At 34.4% G+C, this 22,048-nt stretch overlaps 1 protein-coding gene across 2 annotated transcripts; it reads right to left on the bottom strand.

The window, feature by feature from the left end:
• Positions 1 to 311: 311 nt before the first annotated feature.
• Positions 312 to 5,962, bottom strand: LOC122531614 (3'-5' RNA helicase YTHDC2-like). 2 transcript variants are annotated; one of them, XM_043659664.1, is made up of 8 exons: positions 5,674 to 5,962; positions 5,134 to 5,352; positions 4,865 to 5,058; positions 2,699 to 4,790; positions 2,236 to 2,622; positions 1,901 to 2,151; positions 1,485 to 1,825; positions 312 to 1,407 (listed from the first exon to the last, which is right to left on the bottom strand). In XM_043659664.1, the coding sequence occupies exons 2-8, from the start codon at positions 5,328 to 5,330 to the stop codon at positions 1,396 to 1,398; spliced, it is 3,474 nt and encodes a 1,157-aa protein (XP_043515599.1). In that variant the 5' UTR covers positions 5,331 to 5,352; positions 5,674 to 5,962; the 3' UTR covers positions 312 to 1,395. The 2 variants fall into 2 exon arrangements, with proteins under 2 accessions (XP_043515599.1, XP_043515607.1); XM_043659672.1 differs by having other exon boundaries at positions 2,699 to 4,784; positions 5,674 to 5,961.
• Between the last annotated feature and the right edge of the window lie 16,086 nt (positions 5,963 to 22,048).

Raw genomic sequence — 22,048 nt, 5'->3', positions numbered from 1 at the left:
GTATTCTCGATATTTTTATATTATTACATATTTAAAGTACACAAGTGCTTAATTTATATGTCATGTAATTTTACTATAAAAGGTTACATAAATTCATACCAGTATATATACAATACAGTATAAAGTCCAACAACAATTTCGTCAAGTAAACAGTTGTACTTTTAATTTGAATATTTATGAATTTAAAATCATTTATTTCATGACATTATGCATTCCAGGACATTATGCAAATGAAGAAATATTGCACGACGCTGCGATATTTTTAATTTAATATATTTATGAGATATAGTAAATAAGAAATAAAGAATATATTATGACATAACATTTTTATTATCACACTGAAAAGTATTACAATAATTCTAACGATTATGTTAACATATATTTTATTGCTGCCTAATGTTTTACAATCTAAAAAGTTAAATTATCATGTACAAAATAAACAGTCTTGTAGCTTGTTACTTCTAAAGTGTCTCAATATAAATTTTATACTTGATAATAAACACTTGCAAGCAGTTCCAAATAAAAATGTTTTAAAATACATTTTAAACATTTATTCGTGCTTGAAATAATTAAAATAACCAAAGTGATTTAAATATTTTAGATGTCTTGAAAAATTAAATTTATAATCACATTAAACACATGAAATTGCAATTCATTTCCTATTTGATTTATATCATTTATTTTCTTGCAAATCAGTATTAGCTTTAAGTGCAATTGTTCTGTATAGTAAATCATATCATTAAGTACTTTATGCACAGTATAAAATGTAAATAAATTACTTAAGATTAATATCTATACAGTATATCACATTGTAAGGTACAAAGATCTATATTGATTCCTACATGTTCGTTTTATACTATTTAGGCAGTAAAATAGAAATGTAAAGCGATTTCGAAAATACAACAACCTCGTAACTAAATTTGATAAGCTACACGTGAGTTATATGTTCAACTATCTGTTTTATTCTTCAGCGATACTATAACAATTTGTATAATCGAGAATTTTTATACATTTTATAAGAAAATGTATGATTTAATAACCAGAGTTTGAATAACTAGAAGTGTCTAATAGTAAATAAATACAAGATATACATTTAAGAGATATATAGTATAATTAAATGAAATATTTTATTGTTTTTAAATCTTTTAACGAAAAACAAAATTTATTGATTTGTTTACTGAGTAAACATTTCAATGAAACTGCAATTATCCTACAATCACTGGCAATTCATTTCTTTGACCTTGTCTATTTCAGAAGCAATCTATCCAAATGTCATTAAAATTATGTAAATACAGGAATATCGTTGTATGCTTACGTATTAAATAACACATAGGAACCAAGAAAATAAAATATCTCTTATAGATAATACTTAATAAGATTTTCTTCCAACCAATTTTAAAAATTCCTCTAAAAAAGGAAAATAAATTTTACATTAATACATAACTATAATAATTGAGTTTTTAATAATTGATTTAAAAAATTACCTCTACAAAGTCATCTGTTCTCCTAACATTTATAGGGTAATAGTCAACAATCAATGGTCGCGGTCTTTGGCCAATACCAGACGGTTGTTGTAATCCACATGCCTGTTCTTCATTTGTAATGACACTAACTAAGACACTGACCACCTTCTCATCAAGTTGCGACATTGTTTTATTTGGAGTTTTCATACGTCTCAAAAACAGAGCATTCCATTTTTGTCTTAAATATAAAAAAAGTCTGACAGTTTCTGGATCAAGTTTAAATACTACCCAATCGTCAAGTTTAAAAATCGTTCCTTCATTACTTTCATCAACCTCAGAATCTGACTCACTCTCTGGTACAGCTGTAAATTTAAAAAATCATGATATTATGATATAATAATCAAATATATTATATCGAATAGTTAGATATCACATACATTCAGCTTCATAGATTACATCTACAGACAATCTTGCTGGTCCACAGAACAATGCCACTGTTAATGGATTAACCAATGTGACCATTCTAACATGACAAAATCGTCCTGTACGACTCATTTCTTCATAGAGTAACCAATCACAGGGTAAAGCTTCCACATTAGCTGAATATGTTTGTGTAAATGTCGTTCTTGGTGACTTGGGATAATCTCTTAAAGTTGATGATGGATGGAAAAATACTTTCACTTCTTTTCTGCAAAATCAATTATCAAAAAAGGTAAATAAATATCATATTATATAAAAGTATAATATAGGGAGAATTAAAGAAATAACGTACTGTGTCCTTAATTGCAAATGTTCTCTGTCTACTCTTATTACATTTGGATATAAACCAGCAGTCAGAGCTGCTTTTACTACTGCCCAGTTTTCAGAATTAGAATTTAGATCTCTAATATCTCCTGGTGCTCTTGCTCTAATGAATCCAGATGCACGTAGTTGACCAAGAATTTGTGTACGCATTCCAACAACCATTTCCATCACAGCAGCCGAAATAAAATTTTGTTCACAAAATATGCGTTCTTTGCCACTTGCACGTGCATTCTGCCAACCTTGAAAAGCACGTAAAACTGCCATATGATCGGAATATGTATTGGTCGCAAATCTCTTACGTGCTGCAATTGCAGCTCTCTTTTGTGATGGTTGTAACGGTAATATAAAGGGATCTCTGAAAAGTATTATGCGAAATAATAATGATTTTAATTATTTTACGTGCGTTTAAAATAATGCAAATTTTGACTTACTTGTATGCTAAACTACATACAATAGTTAAGACTGGATCTAAGCATTTCAAAACAACAGCATACAATAACATTTTCCCAAGTCGTGGTTCAATTGGTAAGTCAAGCAAATGACTTCCTATTTCAGTGAGATCTTCCCATGGGTCTAATGCATCGATAGTTTTCAATAATTGAACTGCATTTCTCGTTATAACATTGGAAGGTGGTTCCAGTGCCCGATCTAAGAATTCTGCAATGGGTGTATTTCCAGGAGCTAAATGTTTTGTATATAAACATAATTCTTGCAGTGGTGATCTTAAGATCTCTGGAGTTTGATAAGGCTCCATACTATTATATCGAATTGACGAGAACAGCCGATAACAAATGCCCTTCCTACATCTACCTGCTCTACCTTTACGTTGTTTTGCACAAGCTTGAGAAATCCAATTAGACTTAAGTGTACATACTCCCGATAAGGCATCGAACGATTTTTCTTTAACCTTTCCTGAATCAATAACATATACAACATCATCAATTGTAATACTTGTTTCAGCTATATTTGTTGAAAGAATAATTTTTCGAGATCCCACAGGACTTGGTTTAAATACTTTTTTCTGATCACATATTTGCATGTATGAATGAAGCATATATAAATTATAGCGCAAACCCTTATTCATTTCTTTTTCCTCGTTATTTATCTTTTCTCTCATAGTTACAATATCATCATACCCCGGCAAAAATATTAAAACAGAACCAGGCGGCATCTTTAAATGGACATACAAAATTAATTGTAAAAGAAGGTCATAATTAATTTTGTCATCGTTAAACGTATGTTGATACACATCTAATAAAAATTTATCTTCCTCTGAAAGTGAAATATCTTTAGCATGTACTTTGGTTTCATCCTGCAATGTACAATCGTAAGTTTTCATATATGCTTCTATTAACTCAGCACATTCCGTTTGATTCATATTTCTTGCCCAATCTAATGCAGTCCATTCATTTGCTGCTCGCAAATTTAAATTTGCGCCTAAATTTAAAAGCTGTTCTGTGGTATTTATACATCCTTTACCTGCGGCGACCATAAGCGGAGTTACAAATGTTATGGAATGTTGATAATCTACCGAAACATTTTCGGAAAGTATGAAATATAAAAGTTGTGCAAAATTGTCTTCGCCGCCGCGTAACCATGCGTCAGAGATACTTTTATCCATTTCTTCAACTAACCACGGCTCTAATTTTATTTTTTCAGGAACTGGTTCATTCTGTTGTGCTAAAATTGGTGCAGATAATATACATCTTTCATTCATAGTATTTGATCCTGACTGTTGAGGTTTATATTGAGTCCAAGTTTCTAAAATTTTATATTGATCTTTTTTATTTATAAATTCTTTCCTCTTTGCAAGCATTTCTTTCGTCATGTAACCAGTCATTTTTAAAACATCTTCAAGAAAATACACGTCGACATCATATGATCTGCCTAAGACATTTATAACTCCACATTTGTTAAAATATTTCACAAAAATGCTTACATCCAACGTGGCACTCATAAGAATAAGCTTAAGAGACTTATGTTTTTGCAACGCATCTTTTAATGCTATTAAAAGAAAGTCGCAAAATCTATCACGTTCGTGAACTTCGTCTACAATAACATGCGTGACAGTACTTAGAATTGAATCATTTGCCATAAGAGTTCTAAGAAGTACACCATTTGTGCAATATGTTACAAGAGTTTTTGGAGCAACTCTACTTTCAAGCCTTATTTGATAACCAAACGTTTGACCAACTTTTTCATCTCTCTCAAATGCTACTCTTTCAGCTACTGAAATAGCTGACAGTCTTCTTGGTTGAGTGCAAATAATTCTACATGGTTGTTGTCTTTGCTGGCACTGATCAAGAATAAATTGTGGGACCTGAGTAGTTTTACCACTACCTGTCTCACCTCCTATTACGATCACTTGATTAACACTTAACGCATCAAGAATATCATCCCTAAAATTAAAAATTGGGAGAGCTTTGCGATAGTTCAATACATCAAAATTAGTTTTTAGTTGTGGTATTTGAGGCACACTGTTGTTTAATCTACCCATTGCTTTTGTATTTGTATTCACTGAAACTAAAAATTATAGATTACAAGCTCAATTTTGTAATTTAATTACATATATATTGAATATATAAATATCAGAATACCATCTGTATTAGGAGGCCGTTCTCGTTCAATTGGTGGTAATAAATCTTGACATTCCTTATGATTAATTGGAAAAGCTTGTAACAGATTAGAGATACTCTGTTTTGATGCTTTTTGTAATTTTATTACAGCATCAGCTTGAACAATAGTTGATCCTTCTCTTTTATACACGGTTAAAAAACGATTTGTACCTTTACTGTTAAAAAAAAAATTTTGATTTATTCTCTTTCACATAATCAACATAAAGTAGTTTTATTATCATTCAACTTACCCTCTACTTTTAGACTTTAATCCAAGTTCATATGCTAATTTATGAATGTAGGCTCTTTCTTCTGCAGTATATGAAGATGGAAATTCTAATTCTTTTTGATCAGGCGTTTGTAATAATTTCTTTAATGTTAAATTTACTGCAATTCTGGTATCCTCTCCAATAAGAGGAGTTTTCTTATGACGATTTCTGCGTGGCATTATTTATATCTAGTAAATATCTCTGAAATAGAAAATAATGCATTTATTAAATCTCCTTGAGAAGATTTCATATTTTCATTTTATATCTATCTTTTAACTATCTATATTTCAAGCAAGATATAGTTAATTTCATGAGATTTTGAAAATAGTAAATATATCTTATTGATAACGATCTTGATAAAAGTACGTTTAATTCTGGTTAACTAACAGATTATAAAACATTTAGAGAAAAAATATGAACTTTGACAACTACACTGTGATTATATATAAAATTAATATAGATAATATATAAAATTTAAAATTGACGAGACAATTTCATTTATGATGATTTCTCACAACTCACACAACTTCGATGATTCCGTTAGTGTACATGAATTGTGCCAAGATGCAATATGCGCTTAACAATAAACTAACGATGATGAATATTGTAACATTCGTAACAGTTTCTGAAAGTTGTATCGAAGAAAAATACGTTACGTCCGAATGTCGAGCTGTAATAAATACACAGCGAATAATATTTAGATCCTTTTCAATTATGAACTCCCTCTCTACTCCGTCTGTAGAAAATTACTCCGAATAATAGTTTGTATCGATATAAACTGTATTCTACTAGATTCACGGTCGGATCGTCGCAATCTCGTCTCGATGTTACCAATCCGAGTCGAACGTCAACAAATCTAAGTTAGTTTACATCAGAGTGCGCTGCAATCGTTTTTCACGAGAGATCCGCAAAACAGTGAAAGCAGGCACACAGGCACACGATTAAATGCTGTTCCAGTAAACAATATGGCCGGTTTAGTTTGGTGCGCGGGTTATGTCGTCTCTGTCGTATTTCCCCAGTGTTCGTCGTCCTTTATCAAGGATTAGTGGTTTTCGGTAAGTGCATATTTTACAACGAACGTACGCTCCCGCGTGGAAAGGTCAAACGATCACGATTTATGGCGAAAGATTTCGGCACATGCTGATTGACGATCGCAAGTGTGCCGTCCCGTCAATTACACCGTCCGTGTTCAAAGATATCGATGAAATCTTGCCGAGATTTTTCAAGTTGCTTCGAATAAATTTACCGAAGTGTTCGCCTGTCGTGCGTAATTTTCGGACGCCGAGAACGCTTCAACGGTGGATAAAAAAACCGTGCGTTTGAGAAAATTTTCAACGCGGATGAGGATGACGGTTGCGATTTTAAATTCCGCGATGCGATACGATACCGTCGTGAACTTCTCTTTTCACCTTCGTGCGATCGTAGTATTAAACATCGGCCGAATTATCATCGATCTGTTATTTGTAAACTTGGCCCAAAGTTCCAGCTTCCTATTGGCACCTTTCCTATAAGTTTTAACGATAAAGATTTAAACTTCCTGACAACGTAAGCGAAGCAACAGGTTTTTTTACCGAGGATTTGCCGATGACCTCCCATTTTAATACCGACCAGCGCATTTGAGCATTTCGATATAATATAATCGTTGTACACGCTTTGTTGGTTTCCTGCACGTTTGACAAATTATTAGTTAACACAAAAATTTTGTGATAGAAAATTAATTATGTTTCAAAGGATTTAATCACAAAGAAACTCTGGATTTTAAACGAGTTATTTGAAATTACATATTCATAATGATACGCAATCGTTAAAATGACTTTAAATACGAGTATAGTTATAACTGATTAGTAACAGAACAATGTACGCGTGTTATTTTTTTTTTTTTAATTTTGTTGTATTGTTTTAACATAACCTTTTTGACGAATATTCGATGGTTTAGTTGTTTCGATTATGCAAGAAATAAAAAATAAAATGTGAAATCATGTTTGAAGATAGGAAAATAATGATCGCAATAAAGAAAGTATAAAATTACGTTTCGTGCGCGCATGCGCATATGTAGTTACGATCAAGACCCAAATTTAAGATTCGTTGCAAAACACGGTGAATAAATCATATATAGTTGTTAACGTACATTATACTTGTTAACGTAACATTGTGAACAGATAAAAACGACGATCGTAATCAGATTTATACAATATTAAATTATTATAATTAATATATAAATATTACATTATTTATAGTCGTCTATTATATTATTTATTTTAAACGTCTTTTATGATATACGTAATTGAAATTTATGCAATTACTTATCATGAATGGCGAGAAATTCTATAAAGTATTGCAAAATTTGTATCATACGATTTGTATTTTTATGAATTACGTTCACCGTACGCGTGGTACACGAATATTTACGATTCGAGACCTACATACATACATACGTATATGTACTTATATACATATATATATCGAAATGGCGCGATCTATACGAAACACATCGAATGTTCGATTCGATTTAACATTGAAGCTACTAGAGTCAAATCAGATTTCGAAAGAAATGTTTCTGAATGATTTTTTCTTTTTTTTTTTCTTTTTGTAAAATAAGTAGGTCGCAGTTTACTTTCCTCTTTGACACGTTTCGTTTCATTTCGATTGTCGAAGTTCCAGTGTTAACTTTGTTCACTTTCATCGCTGGTTCTGCGTCAATGTTCTTATTTCGGACGTCGTCGAAATAAAAGACGGTGTCTGCGAGTTGATACTTTATTTTTCGCTGCGAGACGAAATGGATGTGTAATTCATTCAAGAAACGCTAGGAGGAAAAATTCTCCGCACACGGAGAGAAAGAAAGAGAAAGAGGATACCAAAAGGTGACGTAAAGAAGAAGAAAAAACGAGGCTTGTATGTAAACATAACAAGAAAGGAAAGAGAAAAGAAAGATGTACGTATTATCGACAAGAAAGAGAGAGAGAGAGAGAGACATATGGCGAAAAAGAGACCAAAGAAGCGTGCAAATTTTTTTTTAGGGAAAGTCCCGTGACGTTTTGTTGCTCGTGGCTGAGAGGCGACGTTCGTTGTCGTTCATTTAGAAATTACGTAAGTTAACATCGCATCTGCTCGTTGTGCTTGTCTACTAGTTAATGCCCGAGCAAACGCTAAAGATTCCCATTGATTGGTGGCTGAAAAGGTGGCGCGGCCAAGTGCTCGGCCGTCCAACAACCATTGTCAGTTAAATAAACGTCGGATCAAACAAACTGATAAATATGCGAACGGACGATCTAATTGGGCCACGCGCGCGAATGTCGCCCCCAATTCACCACCTTTCACCCCTCGCATTCAAAAGTATGACGGCAATTCAGACAAAATCATTGTTATTTCGTTGGAATGTTGCGATACAAAGAATCTAAATGTCTCGTCAATTACGAACTACGTAATTAAGCTTTTTATACCAGTTATAACGGGTGGCAATTATCACGCTGTAAGATCTGCATATACTCACGAACGAAGTTGTACATGTGTACATGTGACAATTTTCTGATACATCAGCCCAGAGACTGAAAATCGAAATATTTTGAGGTTTAATTAAATATTATACCGGTTTATTTGCTCCCATATTATCATAATATAATTGGGAAATCGGTTATAATACTGGTATAAGACGGTCATACCGGTATTTTCATACGTATTTTATCGGCATTTGATGTCCACGATGGTAAAAATACCGAAATATATATCGGTACGGTACCGCTTTACTGACGAAAACACATTTTTCATTTTCTACGTACGGTGACTCTTATTAATATTCGGATATCGTGCTATTCAAAATATTGTTGTGGATTTCGATTGTTTGTGATAGTAAATTTGGATTAATTTTTTAATAATATAATAGAACATTCATTATAGTTTGTAATAACATAAATTTTATTTATTTATTGCACATGCTTTTTTTAATATCAAACAATAAACTGAACTATGTCGAAATGTAGCGTGGCAAAAATATTCGGACATTTGAAGAACTACAATATTTGAACCTGAAAATTGTTAACATAAACNATATATCGCAGACGCTTAGGCATATTTCCAGTAATTTTTTTTAAGTAATTTAGCGGAATATTCTTCCATTCTACGATTAATCGTTGTTTTAACTCCTCTTTCGATTTATTGACGTACGACAATTAGTCATTTTTCACCGAGAAAAAGGAAAAACGTATCGAGAAATCGGTCATCTTTTAAAATTAAGTAAAAGTATCGTGGCCGATATTGTATGGAGATACAACGATGAATTAATAAAGGATACATGTATAAGCGTCGTCAAATTTACTATCGGCAGCTTTATGAAAACATTTAATCATTGTCTCCTTTTCCTTTTCTAATATATTAATATTTTATTTACCGGTATTACACCGAAATACATCTACCGACCTAACATCGTTTTGATAGCATCATACCGGTATTCGCACCATTTCGGTTTCATCAAACGTAATCGAATAGTAACCTAAAAATACCGGTATTTTGCCAGTAATACCGATTCGATCTCTGCATCAGCCATAGTGGTCATTGTATCTCATTGCGATTCAATTGGCCCGCCATTGATCGACAAAGTAGAAGAGAATAGATACGTAGCCCAGATTTCATTCTTTCTTTCTCTTTCGTCGTTGACAACGAATTGATGACGTTCAGTATTGAATAGAAGCTAATTCAAATTGTACCTCGAGCAACAGATAATTCGACATAAAGCCTGTCTCTTTTTTTTCTCCTCCTTCTTTCAATTGCCTTGAAATTGACTGCCCCGAAGCTCCAAAATGCTTCGATGAACTTCGGTTATTAGCTTAGGCCTGTTCGTTCGACGCGTTTCGTTTGAACAGGTGAAGGAAACGCTTACTTACATTTGGATATAACAGAGAATGCAATCGCGACTTAAATTAAATTACGAAACTAAAACCTCGGGTTATCGACGTCTGCGTGGATTAACATCAAATGAAGAGCATCGCAAGTACAGTGACACGTTGAATCCGAATCATTTAATAATTCATGAACGGTGCACGAGCTAATACCGTGGAATTTCATTTGCTGATACGTACGAGGATATTTTGAATTTACAAGCGACCGTTCGTTGTATTTATAACCATAGAACACAGATCACGTCGAAATTCCTCTCATCGAATACGCTTAATTTCGTTTAATATTCTCACAGCATCATAGAGATGCAAATATACGTCTAGAGCCTAGACGTTCGTGTCAAAGCTCTCGAAGTCACGAGTATTTTGCTCGCTAATTACGAGATATATGTGAAATATATGTAAATCGAACGAGCGAACAATTCGCAATTCGGGAAAACGACGCTCCTCCATTTGGAGTCCAAGTGCATGCATACGTACGTATTCTCGTTTGCTCGAAGAAGCCGCGAGTTGATCCTTTCTCTTATAAAGTTCGCGTTCCGATCGACCTTGTACTCGGGAACGTCACATGTGTTTTCACTTGTTCGAAACTCGCGTATGGCCCCCGCGTTATGTAAATCTCTCGTGTTCCATCATACTTCGCGTACTTGTGCACTTGCAGCTATTATCTGTACATTTCTCCTGAATTGTCCACGAATTTAATCTCGTGTTGTCCGACTATCGTTATCGGCAACGCTCGGCCAACATTACGCTTTCGATACATAACTGATATAAACAGTCTGAAGAATCATCACACGTCTTGTTTCAAACTACAATATTTGTGTCTGATAACAATACTTGGGGCTAATTATTAGCTTCTGGCCGCTTGCAGAAATAAAATCAATCTGAGCTTCTATATTTAGAGATACGTGCACAATTTTGTGCAACTGAGCAGTAAACAAAAGTGATAAAAGGAAAAAAATTATCGAAGTACACAGGGTAAGCAGATATTTCATTAGAAAATCACAACCCGTGATTTCATTCGATATACGAAATAACAGTCGCATTTAAATTGCTTTCGAACGATTTACGAGTATGATCGATCATTGACAAGTATGAAATATAATAGGAGAAAAGGAGGAAAAAAAGTATAACACGATATTTTCATGTTTCATGTAACAAGTCCCGATCGTGTGATAACAATGATAGAACATTGCGTTTACGATCGTATAGTAGTAACTTCAGGTCACACACATCGATCCTTCTACGCGGTGCTTGTAAATAATGGAAACACTCATGTGAGGTATTCGCAAAGTATAGCTTTGGATAGGCATTTCATAGTCGATTTACACGGTCCGTCGACAATTTTTAACGATGAAATCTACTGATCTTTCAGTTTCAACGATGTATTCGACGACCCTCGCTTTTTATCTGTCTTACTATGCGCTCATCGACTGTGAATTTTGCATAAAATTGTCTCACTATGCTCACATGCTTTTGATTACCTGTCGAAACGATTTTATCTTGTACATACGTAGCTTCATGAATGAACAAAGGTTTAGCAAGTGTCTAAACTATGGTTACTTGTTCCAAAAGATATTGAAAAATCTTTCAAGTTCAATTTCGTTCTCTCAAGTTTTTACTGTTCTATAAATCACGTATTGCTCGCGTTTGAAACGAATATATATATAATATTATAGTATATATTATATATTATATATATATATAGTATTATAGTATATATTATATATTATATTTATATATATAATATAGTATACATTATATATTATATATATAATATAGTATACATTATATATTATATATATAATATAGTATACATTATATATATATATATATATATATATATATATATATATATATATCGTTGATGATTTTTATACGGAAATTCAATTTTTATATTGCAAAATTTCACAACGTGTCTCTTTCTCTTCCCTTCGACTTTTAATTCAATGTTCTCTGATTTAGGGTGAGATTAGAATGAGAAAATGCACGGTTACCGTAAATTTTGGATGAACGTGGCGAGTGTGTTCGCGGAATGTAGTTTGCCTGGATTGAATGAAAGGCAATCGATACCAAGGAGATAAGTCGAGGTAAGGGAACTTGTTATCACATTTTCAAAGAATTTATCAACGATTACTATCACCGACGAGATAACTTACCAACGAATTCAATGACGAGATTACGTCAAGTTAATGTCCATTCCAAATTCACTGCAAGCACGTACTTGTACGAATTCCATGCCACTTGTATGAAACTGACAAAACGTCAAGCCTTGTCGATGTTTAACAATTATGGTATCCACGAACTTGCGAAAAATTGGGTAATCGTGAACTAGTAATTCAGTCATTTTAAAATGATACCACTATAATTACACGACAATCCGCGTTATGAAACGGTTTACTGCGAATTTTCTAACCAAGAGATCATGTCTAATAAATTCTAAGAAATCATATCTAATAAATTTCACGCGCGAGCTTCTCGCTAATCGTTAATCTCTTGCGCTGGAATGACGTGCCACGCACGTCGAGAATTTTTCGTTCCAAAAAATTTTAATATTTTCTCAGTTTTAAATACATTTAAGTAAAACAAAATCGGCAAAGCAAATGATAAATTTATTACTTCTCAATAATTTCTATCCAGCGATATCATATCGACGAGTTCAAAACGAAAGCGACGAATTGTTGTACACGGTTTGGTCGCTCGTTATGGTCCGCAATCAGTTGCCAGGCGCAAGCGGTTAAAAGTCAGTTTTTTTTTTTTTTTTTGTGAAAAGGAAAAAGAAATACGATCTCGTGATTCGTACGAGGAAGATCCTAAGTAATTAGTCCATTAAGTAATCTCGACATTGAGGATCCAAGGAGAAAGTGTGTGCTACCATGACCCAACCTAATAAAAATCGGACAGTGTCTATTTTCTTGCTCCGTTATCGGAAGAACGAAACAGAAAAAGACGGGTAGAGGAGAGAAAATAGATTAAAAGCGTCGATGTAACGGCGTGTGAAATCGTTGTCAATTAGAACGCAGCTCGTAGTTTATCCGCATATTTTCGTAATCGGGCTGATTACAAGTGATTTATTGCCTCGTTAGAAATTTCATTTTTTTGACAATGTATGTACATACATACGTACGCACACTGAGCCACTACGCTTCATACTATAAACTTGTAGCATAACATTCACATTCACCCACAAATGACACGTTGTACGTACTTGTAAGTATTATTTACATTTTTAGTTGTGGTACCATTTTTTTAATACAAATTTTTTCCATCCATTCTGACAATTACTTAAATCCCTGTTCATTCATAGTAGTTTACGGGGAGCTGACTAGAAATCAGCAGTTTTTGCACAATTTGCTCAATTATTGATATCAACGAGGTAATACATGTTAGCGTAGGTTTGTTCAGTTTCTTATGATTAACTGACGACTGGCCTTGACCATCGACAAAAGGCCAGCCAAACAAGAAATGTTATATCCCTCGCAGTTAACTCGCTGCATTTTTCACTCGGGCCACCGATACCTAATAGCATGAAATATTAGCTTGTATTTTCACCTTGAGATATTTTACATAGCCCAATAACCATTGTTGCCCTCCGTATTAAATCAAAACTACGGGCTCTGCGTTGCACGTGCAACAATTCGTTATGCAACGGCCGATTATGCGACCAGCGTATTTCACTTTGTTCATTTCTTGACAAGTTACCATTATACACCATCAAACAAAGTAATTACCTGTTCTTTTGTGATTTGAAGGTGATACTCTAGTGTAAAGTGCGTGGTTTTAACTTTGTTAGAGAATTTTTTTGCAGAGAAACTGTTATACCTTTTGCAGTCAAATTGACAAGGTTTATTTGTACGTATTTCAAAGACGTTTCAAAATTTTTTGGAACAAAAGAATTTATAATTAGTGGCACTGCGTACTCTCAAACATAGTCGCTTTTAAGAAAGGTCGTCTCACGGTCTTTACTTGTCTGAAATAAAAAAACGTGAAAGTTCCTTAATTAATATGAATTTGGCAGGTACAAAAGAACAAAAGAAAAAAGTTGGTAATTAAAAAAGTGGCGATACTTTGAAATTCGATTATCGATTTTCGCATGTTTTTGTTAAACTTCGGAGAGCTAAAGAATATAAAAAATATAAAAATTTTTGGCTGATTCTGGTAGGGGCTGTAGTCACACATGTACTAAGTGCATACTTAAAATTTTGATTCAGTTGGTCACGTAGATTTTGAGATATCATAGACACCGTTTTGATAGACATAGTTTCCAGAAAAATGCCTTAAAGTTTAGTATTGCGCTGGTCGTTGCGTCCTTCAAACAACCATAACTTCGTTAATTTTAGGAGTTCACATGTAAGGTTACAAAGATGTATTTTTGAAACTATGTCCTTTAAGAAAATGCAAAAAAAAAAATCGATTTTTTTCAAAAGTTCACACTAGAAACCAGTGAGGTACTCCAATTTATTGTAAAACATTTTGCGCTGTAAATGTTTTTCGTTTTACGACGAGTGTTTACACAGTTTCTTATAATTATCCTACATAGAATAATTACTTTGCAATTATTCTTACAATGGAGATCGAGAATACATTTGAGGAAACTTTTTTAACAAAATGGTTACAGCGACGGGTTTTTTTCATTTACATCTGTTTGAAAGCAAATAACAAATTTTTTTTTTTCTTATAAAAGAAGAAAGAAATTTTCTAATATGAGAAACTTGATATCGATAGACGAATTTCTCGTTACTCGAAGGTTTCACATCTTCTCGAGAAACGCGGTGTAAAGTCGAAAGTGAAACAAGTGAACTAATTCGTTCAATCGATAGTTTCTTATAATCCGATGTTACAACGCAACTTTTATCAACCATAACTTCCAACTTACGAGGAATCACAGATTTTACATGCCATGGAACTTGTTAAGGACCATTACCTACACAGCTTTGCCGAACATGACACTGGAAATGTTATATTAATCACCTTCAAATAGAAGTCAATTATTGAAGTCAAACATACATGTATATGCATTCTCCAACAGTTCTAAGAAGTCGAACCAACAACCATTAAACGCAAATTATTCAATGAGTTTTTTTCTCTTATTTCTATGATATGATATAGTCTTTAATATTAATAGAGATGAATACGTTACTGAAGATGTATTTCGATGAACAAATTAAAAACGAAATATTGCAGATTTTTCACACACGTGAAATGCTCCATTAAGAAATACTTCGACAACAGAGAAACACGAATAATTAAGTCGAAAGTGATTTAAAACACATAGCAAGATGAATTTCTTTATTCAACGACATAGTTATCATATTTCATTAATTAATTTAAATTATATTCGAATAGTAAAAATATTTAAATATTTAATATCGAATATAAGTAAAAATATTTATATTTAATATATAAATAATATTTATAAAATATTTACATTTAATATATAAATAATATTTATAAAATATTTATACTCAATATGATATAAATATTTAAATTTTAGCGGATTTAAATATTACATCAAATTCATGCTAATATTTAAATTTAAGCAATTCGTTTTCTAACAAGAGACGAGTTACTTCTCACCCGTAAGCATCACGGCGATAACGTTTCTAAAACAGAAACGAGACACAATTGAGAATGTGATTTCTATTAAACGATTGAAATGGTCGCGGTTAGTTTCCTTGACCGTGAGAACCATAGAACGATAGGACCATAGGAAAGGAAAAGAAAAAAAAAGGAAAATTTGTTTGACAATGGTTTGACGACCATGCAGTTTTAATAGAATGCCGATAGCCACCGATCTTAAAACATTCAACGTTCTTCGTTTATCAGAATCGAAACTTTACAGAAATGCGACGCCGTCAGGGCATAAAGCAAGGTTGAATAGAATAACGAAATATTATGACGTCCACGTTGGTGGTATATAGAACGAACAGTAACATTTGCAAGGATGTTTTTTGGGGGGCAGAAGACGTGAAAATTACGCCGTTCGTTTGATCGAAATTTAGGAACAAGTTGTAACTAAATTTTATATAATCCTCCCATGTGATTGGATCATAGGAGACCAAAATGTTTTCGAATAAATTGAATCGTAAGTTTCGAGGTATTTATCCTTTTTAAAATGCAAGTTTCCTCCGGACAGTAACAAAAAATTAACAACAATCCAGTCTTTAAAATTATTCTTATGTTTCACTTGTAATACATAATACTGCAAGTCATGACAATTACCCGATTTAGCCTAAAGTCAAATGGCCGATAACTGATATACAGAAATAATACAGAGATATTATTCCTTCCAATATAATAATAGATGAGGCAATATCTTTCGAATATAGATACGCTGTATGTGCGGCTTCAAAGTAACATGATACTATAGAGGGTTAAATAACTTGACTCGTCCTATTGTGGGTTACCTATGATGTAACGATACCAATCGAAGGTTAAACTACGGAATCGTGATAAAGAGAACAATTTTTCAAAACTTCTTCGTTTGCATATTTTTTTTTTTCTTCTTTTCTTTTTATCTCGCTTTCCTTCGCTAAAAAAAAAATAAGAAAAAAAATACAAACGTCCATAAAATCTATAAAATCTCGACTGGTCGACGATATAAACGTTTTTGACCAAAGAAAATCACAGATTTATTCGGCAGGGTTGGTTGTTTGTTCGACTGTGCATGTTGTGTACGCTCGGTAACTAAATGAAACGAGTAGTGCGACGAGAATTGATTCGAGGGAACGAATTGACACTGTTAATTCTCGGCTCTCGGTGTTGGGCCTGCGTCTCGTCAAATCGGTTGAACGTCCGACCTTCTTGTTGCCCTTTGAAACTGATGGCGAACGTCGCCAGAAACGTTTCGCGTCTTTCTGAGAAAGACACCGGCAATAAAAACAGGAAATCATTGGCATTTCCGCAACATACACTCCCGTCCATAAGTCACCGGACACGTGCTTATTTTGATCTAAACAGTTAATAGAACACAGATATACCTTGCCGGATTAATTTTATTACACAATCTTGTTACATATACTCTGTTTATTGTATTTTATAATAATATTTGAAAATAAAACTATTATATAATATTAATGTATGTGGTCTGAATAAATATTTCAAAGTATATCAGAAATATGTATGTATATTTAAAAAATCGAATCGATGTATTTTGGTCAGAAGCCTTCAGAAATGTGTCCAAAATAAAAAAAAAGACTTATGGAGGAAATTAGAAAAAGCATGGAAAGAAATTCATTCAGAAATATTGTTAAAATTAAATGGAAGTATGCCACGGTTATTTCTGGCCTTCATATTTGCACAAAGATATAAGATACATTATATACAACTTGGTAAGATTTTTGACATATAAACAGTTTGACATATAGTGTGTTTGACACATGTTTATATGTCAAAAATCTTACCAGGTTGTATATAATGTATCTTATATCTTTGTGCAAATATGAAGGCCAGAAATAACCGTGGCATACTTCCGTTTAATTTTAACAGTATTTCGGAATGAATTTCTTTCCACGCTTTTTCTAATTTCTTCCATAAGTCTTCTTTTTTTAATTTTCTGAAGGCATCTGTCCAATTCATCTCAAAATACATCGATTCGATTTTTTAAATATATATAAATATTTTTGATATACTTTGAAATATTTATTCAGACCATATACACGTTAAATGTCAGTTTTGTTTTCAAGTATTATTATAAAATAGAGTAAATAGAGTACAAGATTGTATAATAAAATAAATCCGGAAAAGTATATCCGTGCTCTAGTAACTGTTTAGATCAAAGTAAGCAAGTGTCCGGTGACTTATGGACGGGAGTATATTACTTCCAGACCATTGGGTACACATAAAAATGGCCCAGTTCTTATTACCAGTGTACTCGTCCAGTATCGGACAAGTTTAAAAAACTATTTTTTACGATTGAAGTTCTGTTTTTTTCATATAGATAAAAAATGCCCAAACTCAAAGAGAAAAAAAAAAAAAAAAGAAAATGAACGCAGGTCAACGTGTAAGCGGCTTTGAAAATGCTTGCCCGAGGAGAAAATGTTCCAAGAAAAAAACAAAGAACATCGATTATTTTGTCTGTGATGCTCGTAAACACATTTAGATAAAAGTTTCGTTCCATCGTTTAAACATCTCTTCATTAACATTGTATATAGAGCTCAAAATCTATTATTCAAAGAGCCATTAGGCACTGGAAAATTTTTAGCACGTTATGAATTAATCCTGGCGATAAAACAGTTTGTGTCCTCTCTCATTCTCTTTCTCACTAAATTTCTCTTTTGAAAGTTTGATTTTCATCGAGGATTGGTCAATTTGTGATTGTAAAACTCAGAGTGTACGACTCTTCTATATTATCGACATTATCGATCTCTCGTATTGTTATATTGTCGATAGACTTGCTCTCTCAGCTAATTTCGGTAGACATCCATCTGGGTGAAAGGCCAAATGAAAGGAAAGAAACAGACAGCGCCGCTTCTCGAGGAACCGGCTCGATCGCTCGCTTTCGAGCTTGCCAAGCGTAATTCGTGCCTGTTCGTTTACGACCGCGGAAGAACGCTCGCGTACCAGCGTACAAGCGGCGAAACAGTTGCGCTAAATCGACGTAATCGCGGCGGACGTTTCCCGCGAGCAGGCGCGTCTGGCATGGTCTGAGAATTTCAGATCCGCCCGTCGGATTTTACGAGACGGCCGCGGTTAACTCGCCTCGGTTCTTCCTCCCTACGAGGCGAGAAAATCACCGAAATATCCTGCCGGTTTTCGACTCCGAGCAATACTACTCGAAGAAAAAAAAAAAAAAAAAAAAAAAAAAAAACAAACGTCTCGCCCTCTTCGCGGATGAAAAATGCGAAGAAACAGAAACTATCGACGACTGAAGCATAAAATTCCCATCAGAGACATTAGTAAACAGAAAAAAAAAAAAAAATTGAAAAGCTCTGTAGCAACGATACTAAGCAATAATAGACTCTATATGTTTGGCACGGAATTGTAATTAATATGTAAACGTATGCTGGAAAAAGTTAGACTAAATTTTTGAATTGGGAAGTTTGTTAGAATCTCGCTCGACATAAGTTTTACATTAATTTAAAAGTTTTAAAATCCAAGGTCATTCGAAGATCGTGTCATGAACATATCTGAATCTTTTCATGAAGAAACATAATAACAGTAAAACTGTCGACGTCTGAAGCATAAAATTTCCATCAGAGACATTAGTAAAAAGAAAAAAGAAAAAAAAAAAATTGAAGAGCTCTGTAGCAACGATACTAAGCAACAATGAACTCTGTATATTTGGCACGGAATTGTAATTAATAGGATAATTGTAGGCAAACTGGATAAAGTTACACTAAATTTTTGAAAAAAAAAAAAAAAAGAATCTAATTGGGAAGTCTATTAGAATCTCGCTTGTCATAAGTTTTACATTAATTTAAAAATTTTAAAATCCAAGGTGATTTGAAGGTCATGTTATAAACGTATGTCTTATTATTTTTACGAGATGTGTGACGAAATGGAAAAAAATACACGTTTCCTGCATAAAAAAACATCAAAAGATGATATTTTTAACAAAATAATTCTTCCGTCGTAGATTCGTCCCTTCAGTCAGTTCGAGTTACGATTCAGGGAATGATTTTCGCCTAATCGCTAATAGAGAAGATATTACGGCTAGTTCTAGTTTTCGCGAAACACCCTGTATATATTTTATAAAAAGAATCATCTGAATCTCTAAATTGATAAATCCACACAATGGATTCTCGCATCTGCAAAATTTCTAACAAAAATTCTACAAATTCATCACTTCGACTTTTGGCAGTTGGCTCGTGACCGCGTCGCCGCTGAAAAGATTGCTAGATCAGAATCGAAAGTCTAGGTTAGAAAAAAAAAAAAGAAAAATTTCCAAAAATTTCGAAAAATTCGCGCGAGTCGAAATTCTTGCCAAATCGACGGAGGCACGAGGCTAGAAAAGCTGGAGAGGGGTGGAAAGGGACCGAGTTTAACTCGGTGCGGGGGCACAGAGGGTAAAGGAAGGTGGAGTCACGTAAGGGCGTTATTAAAAACGTGCTAGTAGGGTGGTAGTTTTCGAGGGCAATATGCGGGCTGTTTGCTTCTCCACGAGAGCCAACACAAGCGTCCACGGGCTGCGGATGTGTGCCGCACGCCGCGGAGCCGCAACCCTCCGCGAGGGGGCGGGGGAGGGGGGGGGGGTAAGTTACATCGTTGGCCGTCGCGGCTAAAACAGGGTAGAAAGGGAAGGAAGCACTTGGTTCCTCGTTTCTCTCCTCACGTTTCTAACCCGAGGAGTGAAGAGGAGAGAGAAAGAGAGTCACTCTGCTACTCCCTCTAATTCAAGCCCCGAACCGCCAACCCCCCAATCTCCAGCCGCCACTCGGTTATTACTGGTTGGTCTCCTGGGAAGAGGTTATTATCCGTGCGGCTCCTCCGCGATGAGTTTCTCCGGGAAGCTGATTGACGGCGCGGAAAACTGCACCGGAGTACGCCTTACGTATTGACTCGACCGTGCCGCGACAGTGTTATCTTATTACGTTGCTGAAATGGCGTCTCTCGATGATCTTCTCTTTCTCTTTCTCCTTCTTCTTCTTCTGCTTCTTCTTCTTCTCTTCTTTTTCTTCTCGTTCGTAACGAAAATCGTGTTTCACGCGGTCTTGATTGTTTCCTCTTTGTCGCGATTAGCCGTGGAGGTCGAGGCTGGTCGACGAACCGAGGAGAGCGAGGCCTCTCTCTCTTTCTCTCTCTCTCTCTCTCTCTCTCTCCCCCTCTCCTTTGTGCCAGCAGGATGCTGCGGCCCGTGGGAAGCTGAGTCGCATTGTTGCTGCGCGGATGCGCATCTTGCCCTCTTGCGTTTTCGAAGCGAACGGAGAGATGTCGGCGACGTTGCGAATCAGTTCGACGCTCGGTGTAATTGTCAGGGATTGTTATCGGCGGCGGTGGATCTCCCGCGTGCAGAGCGAGGCGGGATACATTTTTAACTGTGACGCGTAGCACGGTGAAAACGGCGGAGAGTATCGATTGGTTCCTCGCTGCTCGTCGAGTTTCGGCGCACGGATCGAAGAAGAGACACGGTCATCGATCACGAAACGAAGCAACGCTCGAATTTGGTGCGAGATATACGTATACGTTACTCGATGATTTCGAACCACGGTTTCCACGTACATATGTGTAATTTATCGACCAACAGAGGACAAAGAAATTATATTATCGTACATTTATCGCGGATAGCGATTTTTCTGCATTGACAAGAAATCTTAAAGTTTGTCGTCCCTCTCCAAGGCCATTGCGTTTACTGTCACCTCGGTTACAAACCGAGCACATTCTCTTTGTGAATTCGAAATACAGGGTGGGCCAATAGTTTCTTCCCTTCTGTTATTTCTTTTTAACAAAACATCAAAATATAAGAAAAAATTAATTTCGCCGATTTTAAATTAAATTAAAAAATTACGGGTCCATTTTAGTAGAAAGTGACCTCTGAACGCGTGGGTATAATGTTAGTTTTATTCATTATTTAGGCACACATTGTTACAACTATGATAAATCAAATGTTGGTGATTAGATTATGATTATTTAGACTCACACTGTTACAACTATGATAAATCAAATATTGGTGAAACCCTGATACAAAAATTACATTAAAACAGACATTCACGCGTCTAGAACCATAAACCTTTTTGTCATTTTTCAAGAGAACTACGGTTATTATTTGTAAAAGTTTTACCTTAGTGATGAGTAGAACGCAACAGAATACAGTAGAATAAAAAAAAAAAAGTTTTTGACTTTCAAATTCACGGTCAAGATCAATTTCTGGAATGATATGTCACTGGATAGAAATTATTGAGAAGTAATAAATTTATTACTTGTTTTGCCTATTTTTGTTTTACTTAAATATACTTAAAAGTGAGGAAATATTGCAATTTAGGGACAGAAAGTTCTCGATGTGCGTGACACGTCATTCCAGCGCAAGAGGTTAACCACTTGCGCTGGCAATTGATTGCGGACCATAACGA

This window comes from Frieseomelitta varia, unplaced genomic scaffold (genome assembly GCF_011392965.1).
Source record: "Frieseomelitta varia isolate USP_RPSP 00005682 unplaced genomic scaffold, Fvar_1.2 scaffold_137, whole genome shotgun sequence".
NCBI classification, from domain to species: Eukaryota; Metazoa; Arthropoda; class Insecta; order Hymenoptera; family Apidae; genus Frieseomelitta; species Frieseomelitta varia.
This window is presented reverse-complemented; position numbering and strand designations above follow the sequence as displayed.